Source organism: Pyrgilauda ruficollis, unplaced genomic scaffold, assembly GCF_017590135.1.
Source record: "Pyrgilauda ruficollis isolate IOZ18807 unplaced genomic scaffold, ASM1759013v1 scaffold19, whole genome shotgun sequence".
In the NCBI taxonomy this organism is placed as follows: Eukaryota; Metazoa; Chordata; class Aves; order Passeriformes; family Passeridae; genus Pyrgilauda; species Pyrgilauda ruficollis.
The window spans coordinates 1,276,080-1,296,299 of record NW_024518095.1 but is presented as its reverse complement, the minus strand read 5'-3'; the positions used below and the strand labels follow the sequence as shown (position 1 = coordinate 1,296,299).

Sequence of the window (20,220 nt, the reverse complement as noted above, 5' to 3'; positions counted from 1 at the left end):
AATGTCTGATGTTTTTTTTTTTAAAATTGTTTTGTTTGTTTGTTGGTTTGTTTGTTGGTTTTTTTTTTTTTTTTGTTACACCTCATCTAAGTAGTTTAAATGCTTAAAATAGGGATTTTCTTCTGACTATGCTTTTGGTATTCTCCTCATAGAATCTCAGAGTTTTGCAAGTGTTGCGAAACTTAATTTTAAAAGATCCCCCAGGACAGAAAGCAACAGTATAACTCTCATTTTAATGGTCATAAGGCATCTAAACATCTATGCCAAAACCTGTTCACTGTCTCCTAAATTTGGAGTTACAGCTTTATACAGCAGGACAGTGACATCTTTCCAGAGCGCTTAGCAATTCTCTCTCTTCAAAGAGCAATACACTAAATTCTGGGTCCACATGTCACTCTCTTGCAAGTGCAAACAGGGCCATAGATGTTCTCCTTCAGCACACAGGAAAAAGAAAATCTGGCTGCAACTCTACAAGTCTTGCACAAAAATCCTTTAGCAGGGGTTGCCCAATTATCTAGGACCAAACTCAGTTTTTCTAGTGGTAAGAGCCTTTCATTCCTTTGCTGCAATTTCCTGCCACATTTAAAGCTTTATGAAGTACCACAAACAATATCCTCACAGATTTTTGGCTTTTTGGAGATAATTGTCCTATTCATGTGCCAAACGAGGCAGGGATTTTGTGGCAAACTTAGCTTATGATCCCATAATTACAGAAAGCACCATAAGAAGAACAGGACTGTTTTTATTAGCCAATAGTTTACTTAGTTTTGGGTCCTCAGAAGAACTTGTAAAATCAAATTTCCAGAATACTTCTGGCTGCAACACACAATCTAAGTTTAGACAAAAGGCACAGTACTTCCCTTCCATTCAACTGTTTCAGGTCAGGCTTCCTCTTCAGTCTCTGCTGCTAGCTACAATTATCCCTAATGCCCTTAGCAGAGGTTCAGCAGATGTCAATTTTTTCTGTCTCCTCTGACCCACTGAAATGATCTAGATCAACAAGGAGGACTTGGCACAGAAGGAGCAGTGCAGAGATGCTGCTGAAACCGAGAAGAAACTACAATTGCTGGTAAACATGAGTAACCAAAAATAAAAATCAATTTTGACCATCAATTTTCAGTAGAAATAAAAATAAATTCTACCAAGACTGTTCAGAGGAGACTGTTCTAACCACAAGGTATATGACATTCCAGCTGTTTTGATGCTATTTCACTTCATAAAAATATGTTAAAAAAATCAATGAACCACAAGGAGACTGTAAGAAGGATTTTTATAATATCAAAGTCTAGGCACTCAATTGGGAAATGGAAGCTCTTGATTGCACCTCATGCTTCAAAAATGTTTAAACAGCTTCAAATTAACACCTTGCTGCAAAACACAGGGTCAGGGGAGGTGAGGATGTCCACCTCCCAGAAGGAAACCAATTTCCAGTTACTTTGGATGTTGGTTTCCTATGAGATCTGAGGCAGGGGCTCTTGAGCTACAGCCAGCTCAGCCTTTCAGCTGAAGAAAATCTTAGGTGAGCTGGGAACCTCGAACTTTGGACAAAAGGAACGGACTCCTCCAGGTCTTTCTTTTTCTTGTCAGTTCAATCTCTGGAGTAAGGAATTTCTTGGTGTCTCCAAGCTTTCTTAGAGCTTTATTGGATATGTGTGTTTATATGTAGGGTGTGTTCAGAACTACTTATTCTTGTATACACACAGAGAAATCCTATACATTTGTGAACAAAATTATATAGAGAGAGGAGGTGTATGTGTAATATACCAGTTTAGAGTGAATTTATATGGGTCACTTATAATTGAGTCCAGTCCTGTGACAACCTGTGCTTTCAGAGCTGAGCCAATTACTTCAGGTACCTTTAGGGAAATGGGGATTACAGCAACTTAGATTTAATCACAAAGATGAACTGCATGTGATGCAAATGCAAAGGAATGCTAGTCTTCTGGAACAGCTAGTGGACTGCTGCATACCTACAGGAAAAAATTTTACAGGTATTCACAGTTAAAGTAAACAGGTACCCACCCATTCAGGAGTATGAAGGTTTTGCTGGTCTGGCACAGTTCCATAAGTGGGAATAATCACCTGGTTCAGTTCCAAGACTAAAATGAAATATAAAAAATGAAAAAAATTTAGCATTTTTTGTGGTATGGATTTTTCATGGATTTATAGTTTTTAATTTTTTTTTATTAATGCTTTGTGGAGAAGCCAGTTCATTGTACTTATTTAGTGTTCAGAAATGGAACAATTGTGTGTCACACTTCAGTTACAATCAGCAGGTAGCAAGAAAGTGAAACACCAGGATGACAAGGTAATGCTAGGAGGACATTTTGGCAGTGATGCATCCCTATAGTGATGCAAACAGCATCCCTTTAGTAGTATTTTACTAGTTATTTAGTATTTCAGAAACTCCATGGACATTGTAGCAGAAGTTTATTTTTCAATGAATAAGGGTACCAGAACTGGCTCCAGCTGTGCAAATAACCTAGCTCATGCTGGCTGTACTTGTCAGGCAAGAACAATACTGTCTCCTCTGACCCACTGAAATGATCTAGATCAACAAGGAGGACTTGGCACAGAAGGAGCAGTGCAGAGATGCTGCTGAAACCGAGAAGAAACTACAATTGCTGGTAAACATGAGTAACCAAAAATAAAAATCAATTTTGACCATCAATTTTCAGTAGAAATAAAAATAAATTCTAACTAGCAAAGAATTTTTCGCAAGCTTTGGAATGGATGTTATACAGGCGGCGATACTGTAACATTCACTCAGTAACACATAACCTAAAAACACACCTACAACAACGGTGGCTATTGATGCCTTAGCTACTCCTCACCTGTTCCATCAATACCTGTTAAAAACCAACAACCTGGAAACTGAATTGGATTCCTGAAAATACAACATGAACTAAAAATGGCTTTGTCAAATATGCTACTGCATGAAGCCATTATCAAGCACACTGGGAAGGCTGGTTACCAAATCAAGCCCCGGATAACACACAAATTCATCCTAATAAAGCCACTGGAAATAAGGTACAGAAGCTCTACAATTGCTGCAAGGTATTTGCAAGGTTTTTTTTCTTCACAACTATTTTTGTCTCTTAAGGAGAAGTCAGATAGCATCCTGAGGCTGAAGATAACATCAAGTAGCTGAAGGGAGCAGGCTGCTTCCTGCCTATGCATGGCAGGCAGATGGATCCCATCCGTTATTTTTAGATCCTTAAAGCTGAGATGTATCTTAGTTAAGTCTGTCCTGTGCTGAGGAGGGGCCATGGATAACACAGGTACCTAAATGCCACTGTTGTCTGGAAAGGATAGCCTCAACCTACCAAAAATGCTATAATACTAAAAGAAGATCTCCAAACTCTAAAATAATTAGCCTGTAGTACTTTTAGAATAGCTCAACACCCATTAGATACAAAGCTGGACAGAACAAAACTGATATGCCTGGTTACGCTTTGGTTTAGTTTAGCTTTTTTGTTTGGTTGGTTTTGGTTTTTTTTAGTTTAAGACCTTCATTGCTAAATGGCCAAATTTTCATGACATTTTAAGAAGCTCTTCTTTTTCACTGATGATGATGCTAATTTATACCAGCTGAAGATATGTCAAAACATTTAGAAAAGGAGCACAACAAGATTAGAAATCAACAGGACTCTCTCATGGCCTCCAAGCAAAAAATTCTTGTTTAAATACCCTTTCATAGAGTTTGGTTCCAGGTGGTGTTGTCAGTTTCCAGATCTCTGCTCTGGTGATAGTAAATGCTCCAGGGAGAAGACAAAAGCAAGTCAATGAATCTTTTCTGAAATATTAGAGCCGTAACCCAAATAATCAACCTTGAATAATCAAGGTCTGTGAGCTCTCAACAACATTACGGTGTTCAGAAACATTCTCAGAATTAAAAAAAGAGATGGAAAACATGGACTAGTGCAGCATTCAAACGTCACATGGTGAGACAATAACATTCAGACTCAGAAAACACTGCACCTCTCAGCAGCTACTGAAAAATTGCTGAATTGTGCATCATTATTGTTTAATGAATTCAGCTTAGACTAGGGTGAGAAGGGAAATATATATTCTCAATGTCAGTGTAATGGGCATCTCCCTGCATTTCCTTCATTCCTTATTCTGTGTGTGGACACAAAGATATCCAGATACAAAGTATTTCTGAAAACCCACAGAAGAAGGAATGTTTCTGCCCACATGTAATGGGCAGAGGGAAGTAGAAATATAAGCATCTTGTTTTGAAATACAAACAGTTGCTCTGACACTCAGTGTGCCATTACACAAAACATGCAGGTGTGGACACAGACATGAAGACTCTCAGCCACTGAACTGCAGAATCAGGAGTTAAAGTTGCCTTTTTGCTAAGCAACCACACCCCCATCATCTGTCCTGTCTAGAAAACCCTTCAGACAGAACTGAAGCTGGAAACATGGCATTCACAGGAACAATTCCAATTCTCCCAAATCCTGATGGATCTGGGGCTGGTCAGAAACATCCTTGTGAAATTTGTGAGTACAACTTGCCTCTGCATCAGGGTCTCTATCGAGAATACCTTCCTCCTGATAGCTGAATGTCATGGAAACTTTAGAATTGGGTCCATATTTAATGTCTTAACACATTTGTACTTGAAATAATGCTCAAGAGAGTCCCTGGGTCATTGTCCCTGTGGAAGAACTTATGTAAAAGGGGCCTGCCACTCTCACCTCTCATGGGACAATAGTCAAGAACTTCTCTCAAGTTAATTACAGCTTAATGTTCATGTGAATCCAAAATTACAAAGCCTTGACACTGCTTGAACGGGTGCTCAGATAAGATTTGTTTTGACAGTGGTTTGCAAGGGCAGCTGTGCCAATTTGTGCACTTTTAATCTGGAAGAGACCATTCCAGTCTCTCAGAAATACAAAAACAGTACTGCAAGACTCAGCTTTGCCAGAAAAAGGTGCACCCACACAAAGTGCTTTTTATACCCCCAAAATCACTTAATTTATTTCTACCTCCCCTCCAGCATTACGGTAAAGTCAGTTTAAAGTATGAAGAAAAAAAATTCTGCAGCATAAAAGTTTGGTGCTAGACACTAAGAAAAACTTCCTAACAGCAAGAACAGTAGAAGAGAGTGCCTGGGAAGGCAGGTGAGGTCATGTGAGGTCTTTAACATCAGAGATTTTTTAGTACAGATTAATTAAATATCCTGGAACAACTTAGGCCATGTTGAATCTGGTGTCACCTTTACGAGGTTGGCCAAGAGGAGTTTTTGAGGCCATTCCCCACACCCAGCCTCCTCTGACTGTAAGTCTGGTCCTAGGGTTCTCATAGCTATGTCTAAGGGTTGCTGTGCTGAGATTTTATATTAAAATCATAGTTCTTCTTACTCATATCTTCTTCAGAAATGTTATCACTCCTGTTAATATTTGAGTTACAGCACATCAAGGCTAGATGTTTGTGTTCTATCACCCAGCCAATTAAAGCAAAGGAGGTGCAAGGGAACAAAGAAATCTACTGGCTTTGTGCCAGCATACTCTGATTTTAATTGACAGATACATCAAATTCTGTCTTCAAGCAATCCAACAACATATGCTTTTGTCAGAACACTTAACCTAATTTCTTTCTATTGTGGTCATAGTTCTGAGTGTCTGCTCAGTGATACCAGTTGGTCTTTGATGTAGTCCTCTCAAAAGATGCTGTTGTAAAAACTTTAAGTACTGAAAATGTGCAAACTACTTTACAAGAACATCTTGGTGGTATTTGAGCTGCCAACATGTCAGTGGTATTTCCAGCTGCCTGGAGATTGTTCTTCAGTGCAGGACACTGAAGTGAGCTGTCAACACCTCACACCTTCCCTCAAATATGCCTATGCAGAAGTACTAAGTAGTCCATGTAAATCCCACACTACTTTTTTATAACCTATGTGTATCCCATTCTTTTGGCCAGGCCATGGGAAATGAATCCTGCTGTTTATTCTACCAGTAATATTTTTAATGAATATTCTCTACAGCTTTGCTTTCTCACAGGTGAGCCAGAATTTCTGACCGGATTGAATAAAGACTCAGGAAATTCCTTGACAGCCAACACAAAATTTCCAGTCTTTTCATTAGTTAATTGGTATTGACAGTGGATAGTTTTGTAAGTTCAGTGATTTCTCACTGCATAATTCAAATTTAAAGGCTTTAATGAACATTTCTACTAGCAATCTCTACCAATTGCTATAGGTGAGAGGCTATGGCCTACTGACAGACATAGAAGCTGTTCTTTCTTTGTAAGAACTATAAAGAAGAACTAAATATAAAGAATTAAACCTTTCCTTGGGGTCTGAATAGCGAAATATATATAATGGAAGCTGTCCAAAGCATATGCAGTAGGGATGAAAGATTTTTTGCATCTGTAAATTAAAGAGGACTGAGAATGCAAAAAAAAAAAAAATCAGTATTCAGAAGTAAAAAAAGATGCTTTCCAAAAAATTTAATGACAAGAAAACCACAAATGTTGGATAAGCTGATATTTGAAAAGACCACTGGGCTTGGCTTTGTAACAAGGACATTGTCAAACAGGCCTGAAGATGCCAATCTTTTTGTGACAAAGAAATTCTTTGTATTTGCAATCATCGATTTCCTCTCAAATGAAAACAGCCAGAGAGGAAAAAGATCTGCAGCACTCTTTTGGCTTGTAAATAACTTGCATTAACTCAAATTAGTAGGCACCAAATTATGCTGAGAAGTCAAGAAGATTTTACAACACTAAACTCATAGTACCTGGTATCTAACAAGCCAGTGAGACGTTGTTAAGGACAAGATCTCAGCCCTAGCACTGAACATGGTACCTCATGAGCAACCAAAAACTGCAAAGCCAGGAAGTGACATCTGGAATCCCCAGGCTTTGCTATGGAGATCACATCACCTCTCACCTCCCACAGAGTTTTGTGAGAGTGCTGACAGTCTCTCACAGAATTTTTAAACAGTCTAAGTCCCAGATCCTCTTCTTACAGAGAGAAAGATAAGCTAATAGAACACTGCACTCTCCTCAGTACAAACCCGATGTGCTCCAGAACATCTGCTCAGCCCCTCCGTGGAACTTGCCTGCAGCATGGAGGTCCTGCTCCCCAGAGAGGGAAGTTTACAGTGTGGTTACAGAAAGTGAGACGTTGCAAAGGCAGACCGCAGTGCTGGGCACAGCAACTGGTGTGCAGTGCCTGGCTGCACGCACAGGGCAGCAGTGGGAAGCAGGGCAGGAATGGGCAGCAGGCTGAAGGAGAACTGAGTAGATGATATTTCAAACCCCCATTCAAGCTTCCTCACAGCCCTGTCCTCATACAGCCGTGCCTGAGGCAACAACATTCACTGCACACAGAAATGTGTGACCATTATGTATGCAATTAGACACGCTCAGGTCATTCAGGCCTCAAATAGACTGCAAAGAAAATTAGCATAATAACAAAATGCATCACCGACTGGAAAATATCAGGAAATATTTACATGTAATTTTTATCTGAATTGACACATTTCCTGATACATTTGGCAGCACTGTCACCACATTAGAAAATAAAAAAAAGGTGATTAGTAAAGTCTATGTGTTCTAATGAAAATCAAATTAAAAGTTCATGTCATGTTTGCCACAGTGAGGCTCAAAGAACTGGATGGAGTCACATTGTTCCCATCTGCTGGGATAAACAAGAAGATCCAGATGCTGATTTTTCCTGACTAGTGGTTCTCTGGGCTGTGACATTTTCACCATGCACATATGAGAGCAGACATTATAAAAGTATCAATGGTTTCACTCCATTCCACCAAATACTATTGCCTTGCATTTAGTAGCACTCATTCTGCTAAGTTCTGTGATTAGACTGTGTTTAAATTAGTTTTATTTCCTACCTGTAGACCTCGTTGAAGTATGATTTGATGATTTCTTAGCAGGAAATTATTCAACAACAAATCGAAAATCATGCTACTAAACCCCACATTCTTCACTTTCAGAAAAATTATGTATTTGAAGAGAAATTGAATTATTTTTATATCAAACTATGCTTTACAACATATCACTTACAGTTAATAAGAAATCTACACAGCTGCTTTCCGTGTGAAAGTCTTGTTCGCTTAGGGTCACCCGCAGTCTTACAGCACGTGAGAAATATGGTGACAATTAGTAATGTTAAAATGTAGTGATGCCAAAATGGCTTTCCAGCTGTCAATAAATTACATACTTTGTGCACTCACATAGAGCAGATCTGCAGGTATCATCAACCCAAAAACCTAATCTATGCCACATAATAAGGAAAACATTGATTTTCATTTCAGAAGCCCAAGGAAACCTAATAATGAAGCTATAGAGCACAAAGGAAGTGAAATTGCTGTCTTGGAAGATGATTCTTTCTTGTTTGAAAGACTATTCTTTCCATTAAGTTATCTTCTTTTACAGCTGTGCAAACAAAGGATGGGAACATGTGGAATGACTTTAAAAAATAAATGCTCTTTCATGGCTAACCCTAAACAGGAAAACATTCAGCTGCCTATATAATAGAGGGCATTGCAAGTCTGAGTCACTGTAGTTCACCAAAAATAATAAAGTAAATAGCAGGCAGTTATAAAATCAAGAGATTTGACTTTGTGGAAATGATTCTGCTGATAGCAGTACCTAAATATTTAAGAGACACTGAATAGAAATGTTTAAGGGGCTCAGTAATTGTAAAACAGTTCTTAGGTGTTCAGAACTCAAAGATGGCCAATTGCCCAAAACCTGTGGCAAAAATCCTAAAACATTTCAGTGAGACCTGGACTAGCCCCAGCCTCAGTTTCAAAAACAAAACACTGGGCTAATGATGTTTTAGTTACAATTCTGTGATTTCAGAGTAATCTGCTGAAAAGCCAATGTTGGCTCCTGTTTCTCACTGCTGCAGTGCAAGCCAGAACCAGCCTGGCTTCATCCAGCATCCACAGCTGACTGTAAATCACTGCAGAAACTCAGTTGCTAATTAGAATATTCCAAATGTTTTTTCTCAAGCTAAACAGTTTACCCACGTTCAGCTGAAATGGCTGTCAGAAAGAATTATTTTAGCTCTCGTCTGTCAGTAGGCAATTTAAGGATAAAAAACCATTGGTTTTAGAATGTATTAACACGTCTACCTGCGATAATTTTAGACAATATTTGATATGCTTTTGAGTTGTATACTGATTGTATGCATGGCAAACACATGGCTCACTTTGTCAAAGTACAAAGTAATGGAATAAAGTGATTAAGTCAGTAGGCATCAGACTGACATACTTTTCGGACATTTATCTCTAGTTGGACTATGGGCTTGAACAATTTTCTCTTCTCCACACATATCTTTTTATAATCTAGTAAATAACTTAAATGTATTAAAATGATGCAACAAACAAGCCCTCTTAAATTTTTCAATTAAGGGCTGCTTTCTTTTAATTATATATGGAATCAGGGAGAAAACTACTGTAATGCTGACTGCCAAATGAGCCTGTTTCATGATTGATTCTGTCACACTCCTACAAACTGAGGCATACTTACATGCATATGCATTTCATTTCTTTCATTTTTAAAAATAATGATAACATTATAATTCCTGCTGTCAAAAATGTAAGTTCTTAGTTTCTAGAGTCAAGAAAAAGAATGACCTTAGTCACATTAAGAACATAAGACATAAGGGATCAGGTGGGTCACTGAATTCAGCACCAGCTTACAGATAACTTTGACTTCTAGCTCTGTAAGAAAGTTCTGAGAGAAAAATTTCTTTACTTGGTATAATCTGTTTTAGTCTGAAAAAGGGATCAAGAAGAACTAGCTACATTTTTCCTGTTGCAGAAAATAAAATCCAGGTTGCAAAGGGTGAGATAGACAAATTTTAAGAACCCAAAGGGCATTAGGACAGATTTGAAGAACACAGTAGGCATTTAAAGTTACAGATAAATTCTTGCTGATGTATTCCAAAATGCCCAAGCAGATTGAGAGTTTTTAAGCCAAATTGTATCAACTATAGCATATGGCCCTTAGTGACCAGAATGAATAAATCAATTTCATTAATCGATACATCAATTTCATTACTATAGTTAATATTTGCCTTGCCTAATAAATTATTTTCAATGCAAAATGTTTCATAAATGCACTTTTAAAAAAAGTATACAAAATCTTTAAGTCAACTAATAAACAAGTTTTTCTCTATGGTATATTAACTCTACTTATCAAAAAGATGCATCTATATGCAAGTTTAGAGTAAATAGGAATTGTCCAGTAGATTAGAAAGAAACTAATCAACAACAAATGGAAAATCAAAGGTGTGCATTGAGCTATATACTTACTGAAATTAATGTGTGTCTATGAAATTAAAGAAGAGATGTAGCCCTCTAAAGCAGGATTTGGGAGTAATCAAAACATTCAGTTCCAGAAGTGTAAACTGAAATCACGATTTTGCAACTGCTGGCTAACAGGAATTTCCTGCCTTACTGTCAGGAGCTGTGGGTAATTCCCAGGGGGTTGCCAGGATCCAGACTGGGTACAGCCCCTGTGGTGCCCTCAGAAATATCATTATGCAGTAGAACAAGAGGGGTTTACTGCCTTAGCTATTTTACCAATAAACAAGAAAAACTTTTTTCTCTCAGAGAGCCTTTAAAATAAAAATTCAGGTTGCTACATATTACAATATGTGAGTGAAATCAGTAACTGCAGTCATTCCTCTTTAGTTAATATGGTTCTAATGGAAGAAACTGGCTTTCAGGGTTCTTCTGAAAAAGAAATTTAAAGAGAAATGTGGCAAGCAAGCAGATCAATAAGACTTCAAACTCAAACTCATGAACACTGAAATAGTTCTGGTTCAAGACTGTTTGTCATTGCAGACCCTCATTTTAAAGACACAAAGGAAAGGACTGGATCCTGGTTTTTCTGTTTCAGAAATTGTTGTAACTACAAAAAAGGTAAAAGGTACAGAGAAATACCACTTGATCTATCACAGGAGATGCTAGCAGATTTTAAAGAAAAGGAAATAATTTTTCAGTATAAACCCCAAACTTTTTTCTTCAGAACCCTACCTTCTTTTGTATGCAAGATGGGGCTACAATGACGATGACTCCAGGTTTGGCTAAGTAAAACTTGTCTGTCTAGAGCTTTAAGTAATTTTTGTAAAAGACAGACAGTATATAGGGCTGTCGGAAGATTGAAAGGAAGAAAGACTATCTCTTTGTCAAAGAATTTGCATACAGCCTCAGCGAAGGGGCCTGTGTCCCTGCTTCAGGATGTAATACACGTGGCACTGAGCAAGCTGCTCAAACAAGGTTTGGCCCAGCTTTGTCAGCACAGTTTTCAAGCCAATTGCCCATTTTGCTATGGCCAGGGAGCTCAGCACTTCTACAGCACAGCCGGGCGTTTGTCTCTGAGAGAGGCCATTTACAACAGCATGGAGTGACAAGACAGGACAAGGGGGAATGGCTTCCAACTGAAAGAGAGTGCTTAGATCACATTCTAGAAAAAAATCCTTACTGTGAAGGTGGTGAAGCACTGGAACAGGTTCCCCAGGGGAGCTGTGGATGTCCCATCCCTGGTTGTGTCTGAGACCAAGATGAATGGAGCTCTGAGTGACGTGGTCCAGTGGAAGATGTCCCTGCCCATGGCAGAGCAGTTGGAACAAGATGATCTTTAAGGTTCCTTCCAACCCAAACTGTTCTGTGATGATTCTATGATGAAGTGTGGTATGGTATTTGTAATAGCAAAATTGGAAAATGCTCTTGTTTCTGAAAAATGTGTCCCAAAGCTTTTGTCATTGGTGAGCATTTTTTAGACAACTTTGTAAGAAAAGCAGTGAGTTTATCAACTATAAACACAGAAAGGGATTAAGATCTGACTGTACAAAAGTGATTGAAAATGAATTAGTTTCTTGTGGCCCTGCAGAAGATGCATTTCTGCCATTGCAATTGCACAGGACTCCTACCAGTGCAATCCGGATCTCTCTGTTCAGTATCTTGTGCTTGCACAATCCATTCAGATGCGTTTCACCTTCCCCACATCTTCGTAATCACCTCAGCATCCTACATTCCTATGAAAAGGGCCTGGGTTCCTAAAACTCCATGATTCCCTAAAAACAGGAGTTAGGCTATCTGACACATCCCTCTTGGATATAGTGTTCAGGTGTGGCAAAAGCACCATAGACACACAGAGGATGAAAGGAATGAAAATGTTCTGTGCAATCCTTGGGTAATTTGAGTTAAACAAGACATGGAGCCAAGCTGTTTATGAGAAAGATAAAAAGAAATCTGCAATTACTACCAGTTTACTAAATGAGACAATGGACTTAAGAGGAAAAAAAGAACGATTGTGTACATAAACTCTGTAACTTGCATTTAAACAAATGGCAGGGAAATGGAAGTTGTCTGGGCAATATTAATGCTGACACTGCCTAACTTCTAAGTGCTTGACTTCATAGCCTTAATGTTAACATTTTTTAGTCATAATATATTATTAGCTGCAACCAATTAGGGATGCGATGGCTCCTGCTGGTAACTGGTAAAATTTGCATTTAAATATGGAGAAAGATTACTACTGGCTATACTGTATTATTTAATTATACAGTCAGTTTAGAAATGAAATTATATCCTAAGCATTTGAGTGATTTCCTTGAGCAGAAATGATGTAATAATTATTACTGCAATTGGCATTAGGAAACTTTGCTGAAAGTCTAGAATTTCACCTAACATGCAATTTGATTAGTGGTCCATATGCAGCAGCACTCTGTGCTGGTTCAGAGTAATCTCAAAATGCACTACAAGAAAAGTAATCATAGTCACTGTAGACACTTTTTCTCATGGATCAAATTTATTAAGTTTCAAAAGTCTGTTCAGAATAATGCAATTAGTGTAAATTCAGTACCATGATGGAAAAAAACACAACCAACCAGTGTGGTTGTTTAAGCTTATTACAATCACTACAAATAAAAATTCTGGTTTCTGATGAAAATTCAACTTGTGAGGCCCAGTAACTACAGCTGGTAAGGTCTGACAGCTTCATGCCAGACAGAAGACCACATACCACAGACTCTGTGGCTTTGAAGACACAGAGGTTTCTAAGTTCCTTTCTGGGAAAAGAGGCATTAACAAGAAGAATGCATGTGTGCACACAGCTTTCTAATAAGAGTAGTGTGGGCAGTCTGATGGAAAATAAGAATATGCTCCCTCTGCCTGGCATTGAAAAGTCCACTCTTCAACTAAAAATAAAAAATAAATACATATGAAAATACCAGCTCAACAAATTTATACACAAATAAAAAAAAAAAAAACCAGAAAACAAGAAGGCAATAAAAGCAAGCTCTAGAGACAGCACAAAAGTTTTTCCCTGGATTTTGAAAACACGGAAATAAAAGGATGTAAGATCCCAACAGCCATTACAGTCCTCTAACAAGACAAGGATGGAAAAAACAAAGTAGATTTCTCTGGAGAGAGAATGGCATGCTGAAGGTCCTGGTCATTTTGGTCACTGGTTAAGATCTCCCACGTTCAGGTGACTGAATGGACAGATCAACCACTGCACAATTACCAGACCAAGCCTTGAGCTTAGGCAGGGTTGACAATTAGCTTTCTAAGGTAATGCCACCATCAAGCCATGCCTTTGGCTGCAATCAGCCTCTTGTTGGGATGGCTGGTCTGTCCTCTGGTTTGTAACTGGTGGCTTGTCCTTTCTGTCAGATGAGGAGTGGAACACACTACTGCCTTGTGGTCATTCAGCTGCAGGCTTAGCTCTAGTTCCTGGCCTTTGTCCTTGGGCAGAATGCCTGCTCCCAGACCCCAGCTCTATGTCACAGCAGAGTCACTGGCCTACATCTTCCCTTCTGTGCGGTTCTTACGGTGCCTTTCCACCAGCCAGTGAACACTCAGGCGTTCACTAGTTTTACACAAGGTCAGTGGTCCACCCAGCCCAGCCTCCTGGCCCAAGAGAATCCAGTGGTTCTTTGGGTCCAAACCACCATTCAGTCCAAAGTGCAATATGAGGGCACAGAGGCAGGGAAGCTCCCAGCATATAGAATCAGACAGAAGTAGTACATTTTTTTTTTTTTTTTAGATTATATTAAATGCTTTTGAGCCTGTAGCTGCTTCTTGTAAATCTTGGCTCTGGGATGAGTGAGGAGCAGCAGGTTTTTAATCACCTGCCCATGAAGTGGCACATTAGAAATATTCTCAGATATATTACACAGTACTACAAGCTCTGAAGCAGATGCCAAAGATACTTGAGAAAATGTAAGAGCAGTGCTGACCATGGGACAGTGCGAGCTTTTTGACTGCTTGATGTGCAAAAATGTTGATGAAGTATCAGGTATCTAGCTTAAGATTTGTGCTTACAAGCAACTGATATAGAAGGATTATTCCCGGGGTGGAGTCATACTTCAGATTTCGGTATGGTCACCAACCACCATTGTGAACAAGCCTTTCAGAGTAGGAACAGCAGGACAGCTTTAGACCCAGCAGAGTAAGCACATGATAGTCTGGCATAAAGTGCCATTTCTAGATTTCTCTAGCAATTGCTGCTCCTTCATAGAAGATTAGCCATCCTAGATTGAGTAAATTCTCTCTAAGAGCTTATCAGTAAAGAATACTCATGAATTTAAAAATACAAGTCTCCTTTTGCTTGGCACAGAGAATAAAAATATGTGTATTTTGATAGTGTATCTCAGGAGGGAGCTAACAGAGCTCAGGACTATACTGTAATGATCCTGATGAAAGATGACTAGCATTGAATCTTAGATACCATACAGCTATAACAAAACCAAGCAGCAAGAATAATAAGGAGGAAAAAGCCAAACCCTTCCTTTTCTCCTATCTCACCTACACCGCTGTGTAATTCCATGAAATCTTAAAAAAGCCCACAGAAGAGGAAATGCATGCTTTGTTTTGGAAAGCAGGGAAAGACATTTTACTTTGGTGTCTGGAAAGAATCCTGCCAAACTGTTTTGCGATGTCATGAACATACCAGGTGGCAGTAACACAGGAACAACCACAGGGTTTGTTCATTTTGTACAACATTACAGATCTCCGTGAGAGTACAACCAGTGCTGAGAGACCCAGTGACAGCCCTCTCCACAAACTCATCTCCATTGAGATTCTAATCCATTTCTTCAAAACTGTGGAAGAGAGAAAATGTAAAAAATCAGTTTTCCTATGAAATAAAACCAAACCCCAACCAGCAGCCTCTAGAGAGTTGTTTTTCATTTAAGCAGAGTTTAGAATGCTTATGCATCTCATTACTACATTAGGGAAAATGCAAGTGTGATGGGCTGTTAGGAGGTTAGTCATTATCCCTTGATATCAATATGCTGAGATTTGTTCTGTTTTTGAAGAGGAGACCAGAGTGGCTTTACTGCAGATTCCATTTTTTGTGTCAAAGGTAAGAAAAACGGCCTTTTAAAATGTGTGAATCCAGCTCCTAGACAGTAAGACTAGAAGGTACTAGTCATCCAGTGGTCCCTGCAAGGTCATCCAGTCTGATCCCTGAACACAAACCAGAGGATTTTACCTCCAGATTTTAATTTAGCTTTAGTATCAGCAAACTGGAGAAATACAGAAACATGAAATCATGGAATGACTCCTCTAACCCTGCTTGCTCCAGGCTGGCACTTCAGCTGCACAGTTTGGACCTGAAGAGCATCCTATGCCACTTGTGAGTGACATTTCTCTTCTGAATGAGCCAGATCTGTTCATATGGACTCAAACCTGGCACTCTGAATGCCAATAGAATGACTGGCCCTAAAGGTGGCACAAGAAAACAGCAAAGAAGATAATGATGGATATGGAAAAGAACAGAATGCAAACAGGATTTCTCTAATGTTTATTTTTGCATGCAAGGTGTTCCTAAGGATCTTTCTGATGAGACAAATGGTTAATGGCTTTGGTTGGTGAGATATACTCAGTGAGAGATGCAGAAGCTCTTCTGATGGACACATTTGATCTTAGAGCACAGGATAAACATCTATCCCCAATGCGTTTAATTAAACTCTCCTCCATTCTGAAGAAACAAATTAAAATAAAGAAACCAAACCACAAATGATAAATGGACTATTATTATTATTTATGCTTTCATAATGAAAAATGTTGGAAAATAAACAGCTGAAAAAATCCCCACACTGAAAAACACCTACTGAACAGCTACTCCCAGGCTCTGGGGACTAAGACTGCAACATCTACACACTTAGATAACTTCATAGACACTGCTGGATCCAGTTATCTCAAAAGAATCATTTTCATGTTTATGTTCTCATGTTTGGCTTGTAATCCTTCCCTACATGGACTGGAACATGGAAAGGAGCAGCAGCCTGCTACCTCAGGAGTTTACGCTGTTGTGTGAGAACTACAGGAGCAGGCTCTACTGCTGATATTTTAAGTAGAAAGGATGAAACCAAGAAGCAGCACAAGCTGTTTACTATTTCTGTGTGAACACTCTCCCTCCCCTGTCTAGGTCTCATGCATGCCCAGAACCTGACCTGATACACAGGTACATACCCTGAAGGCTGACTCTCTGTAGGACTGTGACAGAACACTTTGGAGAGGACTGTAGAGTTTGGCCTCTGGTCAAAAGTCTGATAAACTTCTTTTATCCTTCCTCCAGTGTTGAGGGTCCCCAAGGACCTTCTTGGATTGGAAGGTGTTTTCTTCATTGTTGAAAATAATGTGATTTATTTTTGTTTGTTTGGTTTTTTTATCCCAGATAAACTAAAACAAAACAGCTGTCCTGAAGCAGGAAATGTAAAGAAGATAAGCTACTTCTGCTTTTGTCATGAGACAAATTTGCCAAGATCAACCTCAACCATACTGTCAAAATTACTACCCCTTTACAGAGGGAACTAACATACCTTGCCTTCCGTGTGTTTTACAGGAGGGCAGCCCTCACCCAGCAGTTGCCCCAAGCTCCAAACATAGTTTTTTTAGCAGCCAAACTGATCCCTTGATGTTCCTCACCAATGCCAAATCTCCAGGAAGCAGCTATGGAGCCTTTTTGTTGGGAGCTGACAAGATTAACACAATTGTAATTGCAGATGGCTTTTTGGTCAGCCTTCAATGCCTATGGATCAATGAACTATCTAATTAGAAATCTGGAGATAGATTTATAAAATTATACCCACTGCTATTAAATTTACATGTCTCAAAGGAGATATATTTGAATTTCTGTAACGAGATTCTCAGCATGTTTGCTTTAAAGTATTTCCCACACTCAGATGTTAGACAGTGTGTTTACAGGAGGGTCCCAAAAAGCTACTTTAAATTACTTTAAAAACAGTGAAAATGTTAAGTCAAAACCTAGATGTACTTTTTATCTTGTGTGTAGGTGCAAAGACTCTGCCTGCAAGCATTCTCGGTGTTGGACCCAGAGTTTAGAAACAAACTGTACTTTTGTTTCCTAATCAGGAAATACTTTGTAGTTTTAGCAATTAAAGGACTCCTCAGATTTTACTGCGGTGACCAGTGAGAGGACCCAAAGGAATGGCCTGAAGTTGTGCCAGGGGATGTTTAGGCTGGATATTAGACAAAGGTTCTTCATCCAGAGGGTGGTTGGGCACTGGAACAGTTTCTGCAGGGAAGTGGTCAAGCACCAAGGCTGGCAGGGTCCATTTTAACCATGCTCTCAGGCACATGGTGAGATTCTGGGGTCTTCCTGCATGGGGCTAAGAGCTGGACTCAATAATCCTTGTGGACCCTTTCCAAATCAGCTTATTCTGTGATTCTGTGATAGATGAACTTTGTTTTTCTTGTAAACTCCAATAAACTTACAAAAACAGCTGGAGCTCTCCTTGGCTTGACTGCATTGCCCTTGAAGCTTTCTCTCTCCTCACTTGGTTATCAGCAAGGAACAAGTTAAAAAATACATTCAAGCATTGACTCTTCTATTCTTCAGTTCATTTTTTAAAAAATTTATTACATGTTTAAGTCTTACCAAATATTGTAGGAGCTATTGCTGGGTTGTGTCTTAAGTACTACCATCACTTTATGGATTAAATTGTGCTTTAGTGAGAAATTCCTTCTTGTATTTTATAGACAGCAGAATGATTAAATGAATTTAATTATTTTTCCTAGAATCAATTTGCATATATGGAGACGATGAAATATTTAATAGAGATATTCCCTCCATTAGGGACTAATTCTGCTTTTTCAACATTGTTTACAGAAACGATGCTGTTCCCACTCTAGTCAAAGGGACTGCTCACAAGGGTAAAGTGTGCCTTGCTTGACCTCATCCTTATTCATTAATGCCTGTAAAAACTCTATTACACTACTTCCAGAAAAAAAACACAGAAAAAGAACACCAATAATCTTACTAATACTGCACACAAATTAATAAAACTCTCTGGCACTGCTAGAGCCCTCTGGATTATCATCTCAGCCTTCTTATTATCTCTAACTACAGTGCCAAACCTACAGCAGTGGAAATTTTTTTGCAAATAACTAAGAGTATAAAGATAGATTTTTTTTTCCTGCTGGATAAATTACCAATGAACACATTTCAATTTTTACTGTATATTAAAAAAATACATGAAAATGCCACAGATGAATTATTTCAACTCACTGCACCCATAGCTATATTATTTTAGTCCCTTCTTCAGTTTATTTTCCTGATGAACTCAACTGGAAGAATCTTTGTGCCACTGCTTAATGAGTTCCTGACCAGATAAATAATCATAGAATCACAGAATGGCTTGGGTTAGCAGGAACCTTAAAGATCACCTAGTTCCCACCCCCCCTGCCATGGACAGGGCCACATTCCACTGGACGGGTTGCTCAAAGTTCCATCCAGCCTGGCCCTGTACACTCCCAGGCATATGGCATTCACAGCTCCTCTGGGAAACTTGCCCCAGTGCCTCACCACCCACAGTAAACAATTGCTTCTCAATAGCTGACTGGCCAGCCCTCCCTTTGTGAATACTGTCAAGAGTTCTTCCTCTTTCACTTTTAATTTCTTTCTTTCTTAGTCTGTACCCAGAACTCAATATGTTTTGCCTTCATTTCCATTTCCTTACTCTTTTCATTACTTCAACACTTCTTATTTTATGAGAACCTTCAGGGAAGACCCTGGTTTGTGCTACATGAGTCTCTCCACTGATCTAAGCTCAAATCTGATGCTTTTCTCAGGCTTTCTTGAATGACAGTAACAGACCACAGCTTCTCCACAGGCTGCTTGGTCATGGCTCTTAACTCCTCCACTGTGTTAGCACACCCTTGGATTACTAATATCAGTTGCCAGCATCTTTAGCAGGGTTGCTACACCACCAATATTTTACAATCACTTCTCATACTTTCCAACCTGATCTGCAACCCAGATGACATTTTTTAGTTAATATTCCTCCCACAAAGGAAGGAAAGAATCCACAATATTTCACCCACTGGAAAGTCACTAATCTCATCCCCTTCTCCTGACACAAGTCCTTTAGCATCACCACACCACAGGAGGTGCAGGGTATCTCAACACAAGCACTTCTTGCTCCCACTCTTCCTAGACAGTGAAGATTCCTTAACTGACTGTAGTTTCCCAGACTAGTAGAGGGACAGTCAGGGGTCTCTGCTGCAACTGTGGAAAAAGAACCAAGAGCTTTCAGGCTGAAGAGAAGGCTCTGGGGAAACCTCATTGTGTCATTTTAGGACAAACTGGGGGCCTATAAGCAGGGCCTTTAGAGACAGGAAAAGGGGTGATGGTTTTAGGCTAAAAGAGGGTAGACTCAGTCTATTTATAAGGAACAAGTTTTTAACAATGATGTTGGTGACACACTGGAACAGGTTGCCCAGAGGTGGTTAATGTCCCATCCCTGGAAACATTAAAGGCCAGACTGGATGGGGCCCTGAATAACCAGATCGAGTTTAAGATGGGGCTCATGGCAGCAGGTCTGGACTGGATGAGATTTAAAGGTCCTCCCAACCCAAACCATTCTGTGGTTCTGTGATCTATCTCCACCCATGCTGGAAGCCTGCAGGACCATGGGAATTCAAGTTTTCCAGCATTTAGCCTGCTGCACCAGCTGGTCTCAAACAGCACCGAACACAAGAGGTAGTAGCTGTTTCCTACAGCAGAACACTGCTGCTCAGCTCATGCTGATGACTGTAATGTAAGCAGTCTCCTATGCAAATATTTAATGTCCCCTAATAAATCATATCTAAAAAATGCTGGAGAACCTGACTAACCAGATTAATGGGGCCAGATGAATTCCATCTACAAAAAAAAAAAAAAAAGGAAGGGAAACACTAAAAGCAAAGAAAAATCTGCTGT

At 39.3% G+C, this 20,220-nt stretch overlaps 1 protein-coding gene across 1 annotated transcript in view; it reads right to left on the bottom strand.

Annotated features, from left to right (window-relative positions):
- Nucleotides 1-20,220, bottom strand: part of ANO6 (anoctamin 6) — a 71,697-nt gene that overhangs the window by 41,737 nt on the left and 9,740 nt on the right. The window contains exon 2 of the mRNA XM_041465502.1: nt 2,023-2,099. Coding sequence (XP_041321436.1) covers nt 2,023-2,099 — 77 coding nt within the window. The remainder of the gene's footprint in view (nt 1-2,022; nt 2,100-20,220) is intronic.